The sequence below is a fragment of the Haliaeetus albicilla genome, chromosome 9, assembly GCF_947461875.1.
Source record: "Haliaeetus albicilla chromosome 9, bHalAlb1.1, whole genome shotgun sequence".
Taxonomy (NCBI): domain Eukaryota; kingdom Metazoa; phylum Chordata; class Aves; order Accipitriformes; family Accipitridae; genus Haliaeetus; species Haliaeetus albicilla.
In genome coordinates this window covers 32,134,590-32,152,358 of record NC_091491.1, presented here as the reverse complement: position 1 = coordinate 32,152,358, position 17,769 = coordinate 32,134,590, and the positions used below count along the sequence as shown (strand labels likewise).

The window sequence follows — 17,769 nt, the reverse complement described above, 5'->3', positions numbered from 1 at the left end:
CCCCCGGCTCCCCGGCGCTGCCGCCGGCCACCAGCTCCTGGCCGCGGGGCAGCGCCCCCAGCCCCGCCTCCTGCACCCCCCGGGAGAAGCCCCCCTCCTCCTGCACCCCCGGGGCCACCCCGCCGCCCTCCGGCACCCCCGGGCTCAGCCCCCCGCCCTCCGGGGCCCCGCTCACCCCCTGCCCCCGGATGGTGCACGCGGTCCCGGCCCCCGCCCCGGCCCCGGCCCCGCACGCTGGGGGAGCCTTCCCGGGGCCGCCCCCCGCCGCGGCTCCCCCCCCCGAGCCCCGCCGCCGCCGCCGCCGCCCTTCTCCCCCCCCCTACCCCGCCGCCGCCGCCACCTCCGCCTCCTCCTGCCACCGCCGGCGCGAGCTCCCGGGGCGGCGCGCGCCAGCCCGGCCCCCGGCCCCGCTCTTAAAGGCGCCGCATCACCGCTTTACGTAACGGGGGGGTTTGGAGGGGGGCGAACGGCCGGCCGGAGCGGGGGCGGGCGGGCAGAGGGATGGGTGAGGAGTGAGGCGCGGAGATGGACAGACGGACAGACTCACCGCCGAACAGCGCCGGGCCCCGGGACCGCTCCGCTGCGGGGACCGGGGGGAGGCGGGACACAGGGCACGGCCTGCCCCGCGCTGCCAAGGGGGACCCCAAATTCTTGCTCCCGGGTGCGTGGGGAGGGACTGCACCCCCCTTGCCTGCTGCCCCGGCGGGGCCGGCTCTGCCTGGCTGCAGCAGAGCTCCGCGCAGCCCCGGCCCTGCCCCCCCCCGGGGTGCTTTGCACAGCCACTGCAGGGAGAGGAGCCCTGCCAGATTTGGGCAGGGAGATGCGGGAAACAACGTGTTTCCAAGTAAATCATCCCCGTTGGAAGAGGAGGGACCAGAGCTATGCCGGGACAGCCCGTAAGGGATGAGCAAGGATCCTGGAGAAGCTGCCTCCCACCCCGAACGGTGCATCTTCACGGGATATACCGGGCTTGTAAAACAGGAGGCAAGACTGGCACTGGCGGTGGGGGAAGGCAGTGGAGAAAAGCAGAGCATATGTAAAACGCAAAGTCCCAAACCGGTGCAGCCTCACCTGACCAGGCTTCTGGGCCCAGGGATGCAGCTCCCGCTCCACCAGAGCTCTCTGAGGCTCTAAGCAGTAACCAAATAAATACCCATCTGCACCTTGACCCAGGGGAGCTCCAAGGGGGTGATGAGGAGCAGGGGCGAGGCAGGAGATGGCTCTGACTTCCTGGGACACAGACACGGCCACGCATAGCCCTGCCCAGCCACCTTCTCACCAGCAGAGACCTGCGAAGCCACGGCCAGTGGCAAGTCTGACATTTCATCCTCCTGCCGACATCCAGGCAGGCTCTTTAGGGTCAAGATGGTGGCCGAGAGGCAGCAGGCAGGACATGGTCTCATGAAAGCAGAAGGGTGGCCAGGGGGGTTTGCATACATTGCTCCTCCACCCCATGGCCAGGGTCCTCCTCATCCCAGTTGCCTGCATGGTGAAATTTGGACTTGCTATTGCACATCAATGAGGTGGTACCAGAGCTGCCAGTTACCAGCCATGATGGGGCAGGAAAGCAGCCTCCCTCCAGCTGCCCCCAGCTCACCCACAGCCACAAGAGCATTGTGGCTTTGCAAGAACCCACGAGAGCAGTTGAGTGTTCAAGCTTTGAAACTTTATTCGAGCAGACAGCAGGTAACCCAGAAACAGAGTTTAGCACCCCCACACCAGTCAGATGCCAGCACTGAGCAAGGCATCCCAACATCCCAGCAGTCACAGTTGTGCTGCCTAGGCAGGAGACGGGCTTCGTCTTTCTCTGCTGGCTATAAAGCGCATGATTAAGTCTGACATCAAGATGCATGCAAACACTACAGTGAGGACTCTCAGACAGCAGCTCTTAAATGCCATCCAGGGAAGTGTCACCAGGAAACAGTAGCACAGACAGGGCTGTACACATGCCTCAGAAACAGCAGGGTAGTTAAGGAAGAGCAAGATGTTGCACAAGGCGGGGCATCAGGCTTCTAGAGAATCAGATGAAAATCCAGCCCTCCAAGTTGGTGAGTACTGAGCTCAGTAACTAGGCAGGGGCCTTGTCCTCACCCCTTCCTTATAGAGACCCAGGTCTCTGCTCCAGCTGAATGATGTTCCTTCCCTCAAGGACTACTGCTGGGGCTCAGGTCACTCGCTTGCTTTAGGTTTAAACACCAGATCAAACTGTTTGCAGAGTACAGGGCTGGCGACAGCCAGCCAGCCAGCTGCTTTTTGGGAACAGGCAGCACAGTTTAGCAGGCGTCACACAGGAGCAGTGTTCAGCTTCAGGTCAGGGAGCAGAGGGGCACCATGAGAAAGGTGCCACCAATTTCCCCCCCCTCCACACAACACCCAGGAGGCAAGATTGGAGTTTTCAGCAAGACCTGGGGAGCAAGCAGCTTCCCACGCACGCACACCAGCATGACCCCAGTGCTAAAGCAGGCCAGCCTCTTAAGTAGTATGCACACCCATCTAGAGCCGTGACCAAGAGCCCTCCAGAGAGCAGTCGGCCCCAAGCCCTACATTCACCTTCAATTCCCCAAGTCTTTGTAACTGATTTGAAGGAAGTTTACTAAATCACAGAGCACACAGCCTAACTAGCCTAGTTTCCACTAAACATTCAAGCACCAGTCCTGTGACTGGAGGCAGGAAGCCACTTCAAGACAGCACAGCTATTTGAAACAGTTCAGCCTATGGAGAAGGTAGAGTCTAGGGAAGTACATAACAGACCAAAGTTTGTATCTGCATCACCACAGGAGAGTGAAAAAATAGGACTGCAGGAAATTGATCCATGTTAGATACTAACCATCAAGCTTCGCAGATGACATTGCATGATAAGCATAGAACAATTATGGGAAACACTGTCCCCGATAATTACGTACACCCATAGTGCAACATATGGAGGTCACTGCCTCCGATATAACACTGTGGTAGGCAAAAACTACCTTGTTCTTTACACATTATGGAAGACACTGCTCCCGATAATGTCAGTTAGGTTTCATGATACATAAAGTACTGGAAGTTTGCAGGAAGCTGCCATTTAAAAAAATTGGGCCAACGCGTAATCTGAGGTACAAGAAGTTTGCATGTGTTGCCACAGGTGGAGCTATGGCTACACAGCAAGCCCCTCCACCGGGGCCAGGAAGGAAGCTGTGCTCCCCATGTGAGCACACAGAATCCAGAAAGGGGGGTGAAGAGGGAGTCTGAAGCCCACAGAGGGGCACGGACACCACAGGGAAGGCAAATTTCTAGTATTTGAGTTCCCACCTGGGTTTTCCGCATTTCAAGGATCACTTTGGAGTGCAACCCGGAGATGCGCTACCAGGTTTACACCTTCAAGTTCCTTCCAAAGGGGTGTTTTTGCCACAGAAAGCTTAATCGCTAGTTTTCAAAAACTTTTTTTTGTTTTTTTTGAGGGGCCTGTTTAGATTATTTTAAATGCAAAGTTCCAGTATCATGTTTGATTGTAATAGCAGATGCTGCTTTATTCAAAAACGACAGTATAACTGTCATAATTATGGAAGGCACTGCTTCCGATAATTATCTTCTATAAAAAAACACACCATTTATAGTGAACGCTGTCACTGATAAATAAATAAACAAATAAATATCTCAGTGCCAAACAAGAGCCATCCTGCAAAATGGCATCAGTCAAACAGGGTTTGGCCAGCAAGAGACTCGATTTCACAAAAGGCCGCAGAGCAGCAAGGTTTGAAGTGCCAGTCTAGAGCCATTTCTCAATGCTGCAGGACTTGCTGAGGTGCCAGCTAAGGATATAGAGGGGGCATTAGATAATCTTTGGGTCATTTTCCCTGGGTATTGAGACATGCCTCAGCAGAAGCAAGTCTCCAAGATGTCATTGGGGCCCTGCTGTTGAGTAAAGGCAGGCCAGGCACTTCAGAGCTTGCTGATAATCCAGCACTTGCAGGCTATTACTAGGTTGTTTTATTTTTGAACTACAGGTTGATCTCTGCAGCTCCCTCTCAGAGAAGGGATCCTCATTACAAGCAGTAAGAGGAATCCATTCCCTGTTTTGTCACTAGGTTTAGGGGGCCAACAATTAAAACCCTAAATAGATGAAGTACCTCCCCACTCAAGGTACCGGTTCAGGAGTCACCTGAGCTGTTAGTTCTCAAGTACAATGGAGAGCAAGCCCCACAAGCAGCTGTACGTGACCGGTTTGGACTATGGTCAGATGGGAGCCTAGTCAGAGGAGATTTCATGGTAATCTTAGTACCTGCCTTAAAACTGCCTCCTGTGAATTTGTCAAGGTGAGATTTAAATTTTATGCTCAAATTTGGTCAAAAAAGATCTGTTGCCAGAAAAATCTACAGAAAAAAATGCCATGTTAGGGAGTGGGTTTCCCTAATCCTGTCCCTTAACCAGGTGTTTGCCGTGTCTAGAATTCATTGTCTGTATCCCAGATATCACCCACTAAGGCATTGGCAGCCCCTTTAATGGTCCAGGTCACCAGGGCCAGCTGCTCTTTCAGCATGTTCACATTCACGCTGTCCCTGCTGGTTCTCAGCAGCTGCAGGTTCTCCAGCAGACTCTGCAGGGTGTGGGAGCCTTTGCCGAAGAAGATGTGGCGAAAGGGAGTATCTTTTGGTGAGAGGTATGGGGAGAGGAAGTCATACTCCACCTGGAGTAGAGGTGCAAATTTAGGGTTATACTTTCACCTCCCAAGTTTTTCTTTCCTAATCTGCCCCATCACAAGCTCCCAGACTCTGATCCCCACCCAGCCCTTTCCCACAGCAGCTCTGCAAGGGCCAGACCCTCTCCCGATAGCAAGTGCAAAAGTCAGTCATGTTGACACTAAGCAAGCGGAAGAGATACTGGTCTGCACAGTGCCCATGGCTCCTAAGGAAGATGCCCATCCCAGCCAGCACTCTCCTCCTTCGTGAAGAAAGGAAAACCAGTTGCAGATACCCACCTTCATGATCCTGTCATTCAGGGCTCTGCGGACGACCCTGTTTTCCTTGTCACTGTTTGCGATATCTCTTCTCAGTGCATCTGTAGCTCGCTGGAAGTCACCACGGGCAAAAAACAGCCAGTTCAAGGTCAGCCCCAGTGCCTGTGAGGGAGGAGCTGTTAGCAAACCTGATTTTCTTCTTTTGCCACTCTCTTACCAAGAGAAAGTGTTGGGAGTTTTTTTTGCCAGTTTAACCAAGTAGCAGAGCAAGTTCCTGGCAGGCTCTTCTGAGGTCACTGAGCTCAGTGATGTCTCTCCCCACCCACAGTTTCTTGTAGGCTTTCAGCAGAGGTGCAAATGAGATGCAAAGCTGCACCATGCTGTGAATGATAACCAGACGAGAAACCATCCACATCCATTTCCTCAAGAGCCTATCACAGACAGATTAGTTAAATCTCTCTGCCACAGCCACTCTGCCTGCACTGCTCTATAAGAAACATCGATTTAGGTCACAACTTGCTACACTCTTGTGCCCAAAGGAGGAAGATGTCTACCCTGTTGTAACCAATAGCAGCAGAGCCTTATTAGCACATGGCCCCATAACAGTCTACAGGGATTCAGTCCACTTGGAGCCTTTCTTACCTTCACATCCCGATAGTAGGGCAAAAACTTCTCCTGGAATGCTAGCAATTCTTCACCGTATCTCTCAAAGTCCAGGAAGAGCTCATGATCATGGGTCAGCCTGAGAGCTATTTGTCCAGCAACTTCTGCAGCAGCACGCATAAGAGCATACAACTTGTCAATCTTCTTCAGGTTCTCCACAGTGTCCTCAGTAGTGCCCAAGAAGGAATATTCCTCTTCTTTCTGCAAGAAAGAAAGCATTAAAGTTAAGCAAGAGTGCTTCTCCAGCTAGGATTTTTCACCTCCCACTACAGTTTGCTTGCTATTTCCACCACATCCCATCTCTTTATGCAGCTAAGTAGCAAGACTTGAGTGGCAAAACTTCAAAGCACAGGGGAAGGGAATGGAGCTCCTGCAACTCGTCCCTCGCAATTTCCAGTGATCAGCAGGATGCTCTGTGGGTTTGCTAGACTTGAAGACATATAGACCTTTTCCCCCTCCGAGGTCACTGCAGAAGTGCAGGCAGGCAAACCCCAGCACTCAGTTTGGTACGAGCCAGCAGCACTCTCCAACCCTTCTGGGCAGGATAACTCAAGGTTTTTTGTGGAACAAGTCTGATGCTAACAAAATCCAAGCATTCATAAGCAGAGGAAGCTGTTAGCAGAAAGGGTCCCAGCTGCACGCCTGCAGTAACAGAGCAGGCTGCTTGGCTGATGCCATTTTTGCCAGCCCCAAGCTGCAGCAGCAGACCTGAACAGCCCAAGTCAGTACTTGCTCTGGCCAACGGTACTGCTTCCCCAACACACTTTGCTTACTGACCAGCAGGCTGTAGTACAGTCTTTCACTGAAGCAACAACAGCTTGACCTCTTTTTAGTGCTTTTAGCTTCTGAATCATTGACATCTGAGCCTCCAGAGGAGCAAGTGCCCCCTCTCCCAACAAAACATGAGTGTTCAGGACTCTGGAACAGAGACTGTAGGCCAACCATGCTCCAGGAACAGCCTTCACAGCAAGTATTGCCACAGCCAACGGGTCCAGAGGCTGCATCTCCTCCCCCAGAGAAGCTCTTGCATGGACAATGAGCTTGTGCTCTGCCATCCTGGAGAGCAGATATCCTTACAGCACTTTCCACAGAATGAGTACACCAGGCAGGCAGACAATACTTACATTGCAGAAACCAAAGGAAACCACCGGGATTCCCGAGTAGGCCAGGAAAGGGAATGCTGCATTATCCAGACCAAGGGGAACACTGCAAAAAGACAAGTATTGAGTAGTTACCAACTGGACATCCCAGGAGAAAAGCTACAAGCCCTAGAGTTGAAGCTCTGAGCCAACTGGACTACCCTGTCCAGACAAAACTGCTTTTGGCAAGGAGTCCTGGCCAAGTGCTAAGGGCTGCTTGTCCATTTCCAGCCACCGGTCTTCGCACAAGGCTGTTCCTGCCCTACAAAAAAAAGTCTGGGCTGCCTACAGGCAGAGCACACCCCAGACAGTGGTATGACACTCCAGCTCAAAGAGCAGAAGCTATTTATTTTGTTCCTTTACGGAGATTTGCTTTCCCAAAGAGCAGGATGACAATACTTACACTGTTTTTACCCAGTCAGAGCCAACTCTGTCATACAGACTTCCCGAATCCTTTGCTGGGTCCTTCACCTGCACAGAGATGACAGTCAATGTACTTGTTCTGACCCCTGCTTGGGCTTCCAGGTTCATCCTAGAGCTTGCATTGCTGTGCAGATGCCAGACTCAGGTGTGCTCCCCTGACCTTTCTCCACACAGGCACAGTTCACATGGGACAGGCATTCACCTCACACTGAACTGTGGCATTTGCTGATTTTAGATTCTGCATGCCTGAACTGCAATTCCCAGAGCCCAGCTGACTTAGACAGGGCCCTCCAGAGTATCTCAGCCCTTTCTCCTAAAAGGAGCTTTCTCCTCAGAAGGTGCCAGCTGGAGAATGTGACCCAGCACTGCCCTGGCTGCTTTCAGTTCCTCCTTAAAACCACAGTCACCTTGATTAGCCCAAGACCCTTCAACTCACCCCCTTCATAGTTCTCTCCAGCAATGTGTACAGCAACGGGCTAGCAGAAATCTTCATGTTGTTGAAGCCTGCAAAAAAGAAAGGGTGTTTGACATGCTGGCACAAGTAACCACTACTGCTAGAGCTGTTCAGCCCTGTGACTGAGCAATAACTGATCTGCAGCTTGTTGCCAAAGGATCTTCAAGAGACACAGGACAGTCTACTGGGACCTAGCAGAGCTGCCTCCTTCTGGCTCAAGCTGCAGCAACCTCCCAGCTTCAATGACAACAGGAGAATAAATGGAGTCATGCCAGTCTTCAGCCAAACACCCAGCATCAACCTCTGGCACAGCCCCCATTCCTGGAGGTTAAGGGATGCCTGTCAGGCTATTCTGGTCCCACTCAGTTTCAAGAAACTTAAGAGTAGCAGGTTACCTAGGACTGCAGCATCCAAGTTAATGTAAGTGAAGGCTTTGGCATGCAGTGTGGCAGAGTACCCCTAGAACAAAACAAGTATTTTAAGATGAGCAGTACAACACCAGGATGTTTAATCCATAGGAACAGGAAATCACAACTGCGCAGTCATCACGCAGAAGCCTATCAAAGAAACAGTACCTCCAGCCATTCAGTAGCACCCACAGCTCCGTACTCTCCCGCGCTCCAGCTAGCAAAGATGATGCTGCGTCTTGGTTTGTAGCCATCTGCAAAGAGAGACACACTGAGATGTCTGCCCTTCCCCATGGAGATGTAAGCTTAGCACTGAGGGCCTGGGTTGATGAATTGCCTACTCCTTAGAGCTGAAGCATTCTGGCTGCTGCAGACAAATGTGCACACTAGTGGCTGCATGGACACTATACACTGCCCCCCCCATACTGCAGAACTGTGTAGGAAAACCATGCTGCCTGCATATCCCCCTTTTGTTTAGCTGCCTGAGCCCAAAATTAAACCCAGAGACAAGAACACTCACACTAAGTGCCACCATGCAGCCCCCACCACTCCAGCTGGTCAGCCACTTCAGTGTTTTCCCACCTTCAGGCCTGGCTGCCCAACAGACAGCTCAAGTTTGAGGTTTGCATCCTGTGTTATCCAAGGACATTCTTGCATTCAAGCCATACCAGATACAAGCAGGCAGTCTCTTGGAAGCAAGTACTCACTGCAGAAAAGTTGTCTATGTTGGACAAGCAATAGCTTCTCAGGAAGCTCTCAGATTCCCTATGCCTTCCCAAAGGATTATTTTGCAACTGGGCTCTCCAATGTTAACACATGCAGAGCTAAACCTGCATCACCTCCCACCCCCATGCTTTTGTACACAAATATTACCATGTTTCACCATGTCTGAGATCACATGGGCAAGTTCCAACAATATGGCAGTTCCAACGCCAGCCTTGGCCGCTCCTGGGCCCCAGGAGTCTCTCTGGGCTCCGATCACAACATACCGATCTATAAAGGAGACATCAAGATCTGAGCTGCAAGCTTCAGGTTGCAAACACCATTTATCAGAAGAGCAGCTTTGAGCCTTTATACTAGGACAGAGTGTGGAGTTTGACCCCTGAATCTGGCACACTGCTTGCTTTCATTTAGCCTTTCCCTGGCAGCACAGTTGAGCTTTTGCCTTGACCCTTAGGGAAGGGTCTTGGTTCTGCTGAGGAAGTGGTTGTCTCTGTCTGGAAGCAGCTGTCATGCTCTGATGATCACAGAAGAGGAAAGGTTCCCCTCAAGACTGAGCCACAAGGCAGTTGCTGTTACCTGGTTCTTCAAATCCCTTGATAGCACCAAAGATGTTGAGAATCTTCCTGTCCACCATAATGTTGTTCACACTCAGTTTCACTGCCAGGTTGCTTGTGCTGCTCAGCATCACCTTACATCCCAGGACCCCACTATTCCACTCCAGAAAGCAATTTTCTCCATCCATTCTCCTGAGGGAAAAAGGGAGATCCTTTGAACTCACTATCTAGCTCTGACCTCATTTAGCTATGCTGTGAAAAAAGCAAGCCTGCAACTGCAGGTGCAGCCTTGTTCAGGACCTGCTCAGGAAATAGCTTGCAGTCCTGTACCATTAATTATGCAAGGAGAGGTAGGATGCAGAGGCCAAGAGGAATCCAACACTAGATTAAGTTCAGTCTTTAAGACATGAGACATGGACACAAGCAACATTTCTCCAGCCAGTTCCACTAAGTGCTCCTGCGATACACAGCAGAGACCAGCAGAGAGCTCTCTGGGCTCACGGCATGTCAACACCATCCTCACCTCTGCAAGAGGGCCACAGGAGCCTAGCCTGTAAGACAGGAGAAACAGTTACCTGAACAGCTTGCCTACTGCTTTGCTAGAGATAGTCTGAACAGCAATGCGAGGTAGTCCAGAAGATTCCACTGGTGGGAACTGGGTGTGGTTGAAAGAAGGGAAGCCTGGGGTGAAAGGGTCTCCAGTTCCAAGGTGGGCCTGTGAAAAGCAAGAGGAATCCTCAAGTCTCAGAGGAACCCAACAGTTTTCATCTACATAAGGGCATGAAGCACTGCTGAGCCAGAGGCCTGCAGGACTGCTGCTCTCTGCAGTCCACAGTGAGAAAGGTTCACGAGAACAACAAACAGGGGAGCCAGCTGCATACTCACGTGTCCAAAGGGGGCAAGCGCATCTGTCATCTTGTAATCAGAGGGGTCCAGGTACATCAGGGCACCAACTGCTCCTGCCTCTTCAGCGTTTGCAACCTAAGCAAAGAGGAACGTTAACTGCACATCTGCACTGCAAGCAAGGGCAGTTAAGGCAAGTACATGAAGTAATGGTGTGAAGGGTTGTGCTCCTGAGTGCCCAACTCTACAACAGATTTTAACAGCTACCTGTCAGTGATAGGCACACAAGGAAGCTGAATACTAGCAGCTCCGTACTATTCCAGGCAGTGTGCCTAACGCCCTTTTGAACAGTCAGGACACTCCACGGTTACCGTCTCATCCTATGATTCCTTCCAGCTCATACTTGCTTATCAGAGCAGCTTAGAAGACAGACGTTATTTAATTTTGATCATGCTCCATCTGTTTTGCCAAGATTAGGTTAGTCTCAAGACAAGATAAGCAGCCACTGAAGGCTCATCTTCACATGGAAAATGAAGGCAGAGTGGCCTAGTCAGGTACCTGTTTAATACACCTACAACCCAGCTGCCTCCGATATGCCACCGGTATAAACACTCTTACAAGGCTAGACGCCAGTTTGAAAAGTGGGAAAGGGATTGGAGAACCAGTGAGCAAGGGGTCTTGCAGAAGCACCTTTCAACTCTGCCTGTGTCTGATGCATGCAGAGAGGCAGTCTGACTGGAAAGAGTCCTATGCCCCAGCCTCCCCAGGAGCACCCACCTGAGGGGCAGCTCTGGGTCAGACCTAGAACAGACTTGTGTACAGAAGGACTTGGATCCTTTAGGCTACTTGACTATTCGGTTCTACTCGCTACAGAGGGAACCTTACAGCAACATGCAAGGCAGCTGACTGGGCATGCAGTGCCAGCACCTTCACTTGGTGCAGGTGAACAGTCAGCAAGGGCCCAAGTGAGATACTGCAGCCAAGCTCTGAAAGTATCTGGCTGCAGCCCCAAGAGGTGCTCTGGAGGCAAGGCTCTTCTGCTTCTAGCAGCCCTATTGCTGCATCTAGCAATACCAGTCAGCTCTGCACCCTGTAGCCCCTAGGCTGCCTCTCTCTGCCTCACAGTTCCATCACTCCAGATGCTTGGCTGTCCCAGCAAGACTGCCAGAGGCCAAGAAGAATGGCACCACGAACAGTAACCAGCTCTGTTCAGTCTTGGTGTCCAGGCCTGCACGTGGAGGCTTAGTGCAAACAAGTAAGACCAGACCTGCAGGGACAAGCCTACATACACGAGTTCCAGAGACATGAACAAAGACACACCTCTGCACCTCAAAGAGGAGGAAGCATAGCTTCCTGCTGCCAAGTTTGGCCACGCTTTCGGGCACAGACTGCTTACCTTCTCAGCAAGGGTTATTTTTCCAGCTCTGAAGATGATTATAGTTTCATTCAGTGAAACACCCTGCTTCTGTAGCTTCTGAAAATCAGCTTTGAGTCCATAGTTCACATGGACTGGTTTGCCCTGGAACAGAAACACTGGTTATAGACGCAGCAGTCCTATGTCAGTAAGATACCCAAAACAACCTACAGAGTCACACTAACATTAACAGTAGGGAGTTCAAGCTCAACAATGTAAACTCTGATCACATACAACGTGCCTGTTGAAGCAGCACTTCTGTCAAGGTTCCTGTCTGGACCCCAGCAGAGAAGTTTAAACAGTTACTTCTGCATCTTGTTGAAGTAATAAAACTATGTGGGCCCACTCCTCTCCCCACCCCCGCCACCCGCCACTCCCTGCTCTCTAACTTGGGAGGGCTTTAAACACTTCATATCTTGAAGGGACATATTTTGGACATTGCCACCTGGTTAAGCGTGCAAGCACATTTCCAGGATTTTCTTGGAGTCACTTACAACAACTGAGCCACTCTTGCTGTATGCCACATATGCATCGGGACTCTCCAGTTCCTCTTCTTCACCATTTTCCAGAATAGACACTTTGTTGTTGCTACTATTACATGTAAAGAGACAGTGTTATGTTCTTTCATACATAAACTCCATATTTAACTAGCTCCTGTATTTCAGTCTGTGCCCTAGCAATTCTGACCAAGTCAATGCAGAGCCTGAAACAGGCAGACTTATCCCGGTACTTCCATGCAAGAAACTCTGGGGTTGGTCAGAGAACATTAACAAAGGCTAATTTCTGAGGCAAGTAGCAGAAAGAATCTCTGCTTCCAAGTCTCTTAGTCCTCTCCTAAGAGGAGCTAAGCAAATTAATTTCCCCTGACATGAGGGGGCAAGTAAGACATGAGGGTATGAGCTGTCAGCCAACAAAATGCCTGTTGATACCCTCCTGAGCTACTATAGGAGCCACTGCCAGGTCTGTAACACCTGTCTGGGTGACAAGACAGAGCTGCCCACACTAGCAGCTTTAGACACAGGGAATCTGCCCTTCAGCTGAGTTTTTACTCAAGTTTGTTTTCTCTCCACTTCCTAAGCATGCTTTGAGGAACCAGCTGTCCCAGGAAAAAATCCAGAGGGCTGCTATCAGACCCTCTGCCATTTAGAAAGCCTGAGAAGAGACAGGGGAAGCTATGGCTTGGCTAATTAAGGCCTTCTTTGGAGAGGTGTAACTGGCTCACAATTTTAGCACTGCTTGCAGCAGAAATCATGCGTTTGCTCAAGACTACAGATATCCATGCTGTAAGGAAGAGATCTGCTTCTCTTCTTTAACATACCTGCCTTTGACCTGCAGCTTGATGTAGTGCTCATCATTCCACACTTCATCCAAGAGGAAGCTGGTGAACTGATCATGAATGTAGCTGGCAACGCTCTCATCTTCACTCTGGCCAGCTTCAAAAGAGTCCTTACTTGCTCTTTGCCTGTAAGTAACAGACGTACAGCTTAGGCTATAGCACCAGGTTGCACTGCAGTGCTTCAGCCTGCAAACTCAAGCTGGATGGGCAATTTAAGTCCATGTTTAACCACATGCCACCCCACAACATCTTTAAGGCCCTTGCTCTCCAAAGGAGCTTGAGTTCTGCTCACAGGCTGTGCCTTTCTCATAGCTGCAGCTAAGCTTTCTGGAACTATTACCTCAAGTTGTCTTCAAGACGTCTGGCTGACAGCTTATTTGACAATATGGTTCTGAGCTCAGGCCAGTAAAGGACAGGTGGTCCAGGAACCTCTTCTTCCTCAGCTTCATCATCATCCACTAAGTAAGATGTGGTAGGAGTCATCTCACACTTGCCACTGCCATCCAGACACCTGCTAGCTTTCTGCATTCGTCCACCATAACTCAAGTAGCCGATCAGAAACCCTACAGACAGAAGAGGTATTTCTTTGTGCTGCAGAAAGATGACTAAACGAGCCCCACATCATACAAGTGCATTAAAAGCAGCTTCAGGGTTAAGATGCATCTCTGCTCTCACACCATTTTTGACAAGCTGGCATACCCAAGGACAGACAGGAATATGCAGCCTGACATTTTGCCTGAGCTGGCATGTTTTAAGGTACACTGTAAATCTGATCTTGCGCTTGGCAGAGTCCCTCCAGCACAACTTGGGAAGGAGAATGCTTACTTTAGGTCAGTGGCAGTGTTAAAACCCTTGAGATATGAGCACTGGAGGCTTTACTGATATGTTGACCCACATCTCTAGAGAAGTGTTAAGAGTTAATCAAGGGAAAACCAGTACACTTGCCATGCAGATCAGTTTGCCCTTTAGCTAAGTCACAGTTCCACTGTCAAACTTCACACTTCTTTGTGCCAATTCTGTACCATAAGTCTGAGCTAGATATACTTAGAGTTAGTGACAGGAGGCTGCAGCCTAGATCCAGGCTCTTTAATTATCTCCTGAAACAATACAGATTCAAATGTTAACAGCCTCAAATATGCTCAATACCAGATTCACTTCATGCAGTTGCCTCCCACCCTTCCTTACCAATCAAAAGGAGGAGGACAGCTGCAATGACTAGGAAGCAGCGGTTCTTGCCTCTCCTCCATGGAGGAGGCATGTTGGCATGCAGGTGCTCCGGTCTCCCAATTTCCCCTCCTTCCTCATCATCAGCCGCCAGCTTCATCTCCACATGGCTGTTGTCTCCGTCCATTTGCCGGGCAATGCTGAAGCGCGTGTACGACATTGGTTCGCCACCAAACTGTGTTGAAAGACAATCATGTGATCAAGAGTTGGCTACACCAGCCTACAGTGCCTGCAGCCAGCGGCACCTATGCTCCAAACCACGTACAGCTTGTTCATCTGAAATTGCTCCAGTGCAGCCTGAGCATTTGGCTGTCAATAAGTCAGGCCAGCTGCTTTAAACAGATAGACTCAGACCCACTCGGGGTCTCCAGAGTCTATTTAGCATCTGTTTGCCCTGTGCAAGTTCAGAACCACACTGGTCAAAGTCTAGCTTGGAGTCTGTTACAGATATGACACAGCCAATGGCATCGGCATTTCCCACATGACCCCATGGCAAAGGCTGACTGAAACAAACTCCTGGTCTTAATCAGGAGTATACTGATCTGACCTGAACACGTGCAAATTGCACTGAAGGGCACTTTGATCAGGGCAGAGGAAAGGGAAGGCAACCCCTCCATGGTTGTGCCCTTGAGCCACATCCACTTTGACGTAAATAGTCTCATCCAATATCTAGATAATCTTGTATTAAACTGCCCCAGGCTACTCTTAAATTACACTATTGATGAGTATTATAAAGCAGCCAGGCTGAAGAGAGATGACCCATGGGAATACTGCTACCTCAGCTAACATGAAAGTTGAGGATACACCTCCTTCACCTACCAGCAACTGGAACCATTCGACAGGTGTTTATCAGTGCCCAAGCAGAGCAGCTTCCAGTCTGGAGCCCACTTTTCTAAACGGCTGCAACACACAGTCCAACCCTCTACAGAACAGCAGCCTGTGCACAAGGCAGTCACTCAGATTTACAGTGAGTTAAATTCAATTCCAGGTGTAGCCAGGCACTGAGCAGAACCACTCAGCTTCCATTAGAGCCCCTGAACTTGCCTGTGGCCACGGCTGTGCTGGGGACAGGCAGCAGACTGGCTAAAAGGCCAGAGGAAGTTTTGGGAGCAACGGTCCTGCAGCCCCTCTCCACTGTACTGGAGAAGCAGCTGGTGGTAAGCGCCCAAGCCCTGTTACAATCTCAGCAGCTCATCCACAGTTCTCGGCTCACTCTCAAACTACAAGTCAGTGGCTGGAGGTGAAGACACCAGACCTCAGCTTGATTGGTCAAAACTAAACGAATGTAATTTCAGACCTGCAGTTCCATTCTGGCCCACACTACCTGCCATGACGTGGCTGGCTGCTCACTTTTCAGAAAGGGCAACACCGCAGTCCATCCTAGCAGTCTCCTGACTCAACTGCTTGATAGCTTGGCTTCCCTCACACTTTGCAGAGAGCATGCCTCAACCCCACATATCCTCCCTACTTGTTCAGAGACCAAACCATCACATTTGCAGTCCTAGCCTACGGTCACTTCACAGTCCAGGCTCTCTAGGACCAGCGGGCTTGGCTGAGTAAGCTCGGTGCTACCTCCTCCTGCACATTTGTTTAAAGCACAGGTCTCATTCAAAGGCTGGACTTGTGGTTGAATTCCCACCCCCAAAATAACATAATAGAACATGTTGATTGTCCTGATAGGCATTTAATCAGCTTCCTCAGCAGCACTTCCTCCTGGAACATTGTTCAAGGCTCACCCCCCATCCTTATCAGCTTCCTGAGACACCCAAGACATAGCAGTTAACGATAACCCCACCAGCACTGAACTGCTTAAGCCACCTCCTTATCATGGCCAGCTAGCTATGCTGACGTTTGGCTCACAACCCACACAACAGCATCTGACGTTGCTTTGGATTCATCATCTTCTCTGATACTGACATGGATGTTGTCGAACCTTTCTTCTGAGGTATCATCAGCCCACCCAGAGACAAATGGCACAGGTGGACTGTGCCTTACCAAGTTAGAGATTGCCGCTCTGGCATGGTCCATTGCCTTCTGGAGGAGGAGTGCCCACCAACTTGACCAAAGCCCTAGAAGTTCAGAACACAACAAGTCAAGTCAGGCTGTTCCCCTGCCACTACACGAGACATCCAAGGTTGTCAGTCACTGCCACTAGTGCAATGCTTGCCCATGGATTTTACGTGCATGCTTCTATGTAAGTCACAATGTTGGTGAACCTACATCAACCTTGAATGCAACCTAGAAGTTCACATACTCCCACTGCAAATATAAGTTCTGACGAACAAACTGACTATATTGAAGTCCAGGGATTGAGCGGGGGAGGGGGTATAACAGAACAGCTAAGAGCAACTCTCCAAAAGCATTTCAGTAGCTTTTATAGCTTAGATTTCTCTAGACAGCAGACTTATCTGAAAGGTAAACTGTAATTGATTTACTTCAGCATTTCTTCCTAAAGAGATGCTTGAAAAAGCTTCGTAAGTCAGTGACTAGACAGCTTGGGTTGAGACAGGCGTTTAGGTTGGGAACATACAACTTGAGTGTGCCCTCAAGCAGCGCTGCTAGGAAAGGGCTTTGAACTGGTCTTCAGGTGCACGTGGATTAGCTTTACACCTGGAAGCTCCGCAATAAAGCAGGTTTTATTTGGAGATCAAAGGTTAATAGTGCCCATCCGCTCATTTCACCTTCTGTTTAGGGCAAGAGTACGTGGGGACGAACCCCCAGCAGCCTCGAGAAGCTTTTTTTCCAAGTGACGATCCCAGGCCCAGGCTCCCACCTGGCAGGCAGGGCACAACAGGGCGGGCGTACGGAGGGTCTCCTAAAAGCCAGACCAGCTAACCCAGGGGAAGCGCCAGGGAAGGCTTGCGAAGGGCCTGCGGGCATCGCACCCGGCAGGGATGCTCCCCGGGATGCCCCCCCAGCCGCCCGGGAGCCCACCCCCCCTCACGGCCCGACCCCCCTCCGCCAGCGCGGGGGTGCGCAGAGCCCGCGCTCCGGCCGCCTCACGGGGAAGGGACCTTCCCTCCTCCCGCCGAGCAGCAGCCCGGGAGGCGGCCAGCAACTCCCGGTTCCTCAAAAAACAAGGGAAAGAGGGGTTAAAAAAACCCAAAACCCAGAGCAGGAGCAGCCTCCCGCGAGGGGCTGGGCGGCCCCGGTATCGCGGGCAGGGCCCGGCTGCGGGCCGCCAGATAAGCCCGGCGGAGGGCCGGCCCGGCCTGCGGCCGCGCTCCCGCCCGAGCCGCCGGGGCCGTACCCACCTTCAAGGTCAGGCGGCCATGGCACGCTCCGCCGCGGCCACGTGCATGCGCGCGCGCCCTCTTCCACCCGCCCCGCCGTCAAACGGGGCGGCTGCGGCGGCGGCTGCCGCCACCGCCGTTGTGCCGCCGGTGCGGCCCCTGCGCCCCGCGCCGCCTCCCCTCGCCTCAGGGCGGCCGCCGCGCCGCGCCTCCCCGCTCCCCCCCTCCCTTTCCCGCCCTCGCGGCCGGCTCGCGCGCGCCTCACCGCTCCCACCTACCGCCCCTCCGCTCGCCGGCCCGGGGCCCAAATGCCGCACCGGCCGCCGCAGCGCCCTTCTACTCCCCTCCCCGCGCCCCGCCCACCGCGCCCGGCAGCCAACCGGCGCAGCCGCCGGCGCCCCAGCGCGCGGGCGATAGGACCCC

General features: G+C 51.8%; 1 protein-coding gene across 3 annotated transcripts; it reads right to left on the bottom strand.

The window, feature by feature from the left end:
- Positions 1 to 1,651: 1,651 nt before the first annotated feature.
- On the bottom strand, positions 1,652 to 17,696 carry TFRC (transferrin receptor). Of its 3 annotated transcripts, none has more exons than XM_069792443.1 (19): positions 17,625 to 17,696; positions 16,109 to 16,182; positions 14,075 to 14,288; positions 13,230 to 13,452; positions 12,872 to 13,015; positions 12,048 to 12,144; positions 11,536 to 11,658; positions 10,182 to 10,277; positions 9,872 to 10,011; positions 9,319 to 9,488; positions 8,893 to 9,012; positions 8,188 to 8,273; positions 8,008 to 8,071; positions 7,595 to 7,662; positions 7,139 to 7,206; positions 6,721 to 6,802; positions 5,576 to 5,797; positions 4,955 to 5,095; positions 1,652 to 4,663 (listed from the first exon to the last, which is right to left on the bottom strand). In XM_069792443.1, exons 2-19 carry the CDS (start codon positions 16,139 to 16,141, stop codon positions 4,421 to 4,423), a joined length of 2,334 nt encoding a protein of 777 aa, XP_069648544.1. In that variant the 5' UTR covers positions 16,142 to 16,182; positions 17,625 to 17,696; the 3' UTR covers positions 1,652 to 4,420. The 3 variants fall into 3 exon arrangements, with proteins under 3 accessions (XP_069648544.1, XP_069648546.1, XP_069648545.1); XM_069792445.1 differs by lacking the exon at positions 17,625 to 17,696 and adding an exon at positions 17,368 to 17,402; XM_069792444.1 differs by lacking the exon at positions 16,109 to 16,182 and having other exon boundaries at positions 17,625 to 17,695.
- Positions 17,697 to 17,769: the final 73 nt, after the last annotated feature.

Bases quoted from the DNA above. Each gene is read 5' to 3' on its own strand.
- TFRC (XM_069792443.1), bottom strand. From the start codon at position 16,141: ATGGACCATGCCAGAGCGGCAATCTCTAACTTG. The intron at 8,274-8,892 runs GTAATATTTGTG...CTCTCTTTGCAG, and splicing joins CTCAGACATGGTGAAACATG to ATGGCTACAAACCAAGACGC. The intron at 5,798-6,720 runs GTAAGTATTGTC...TCTTTCTTGCAG, and splicing joins TTTCCTTTGGTTTCTGCAAT to AAAGAAGAGGAATATTCCTT.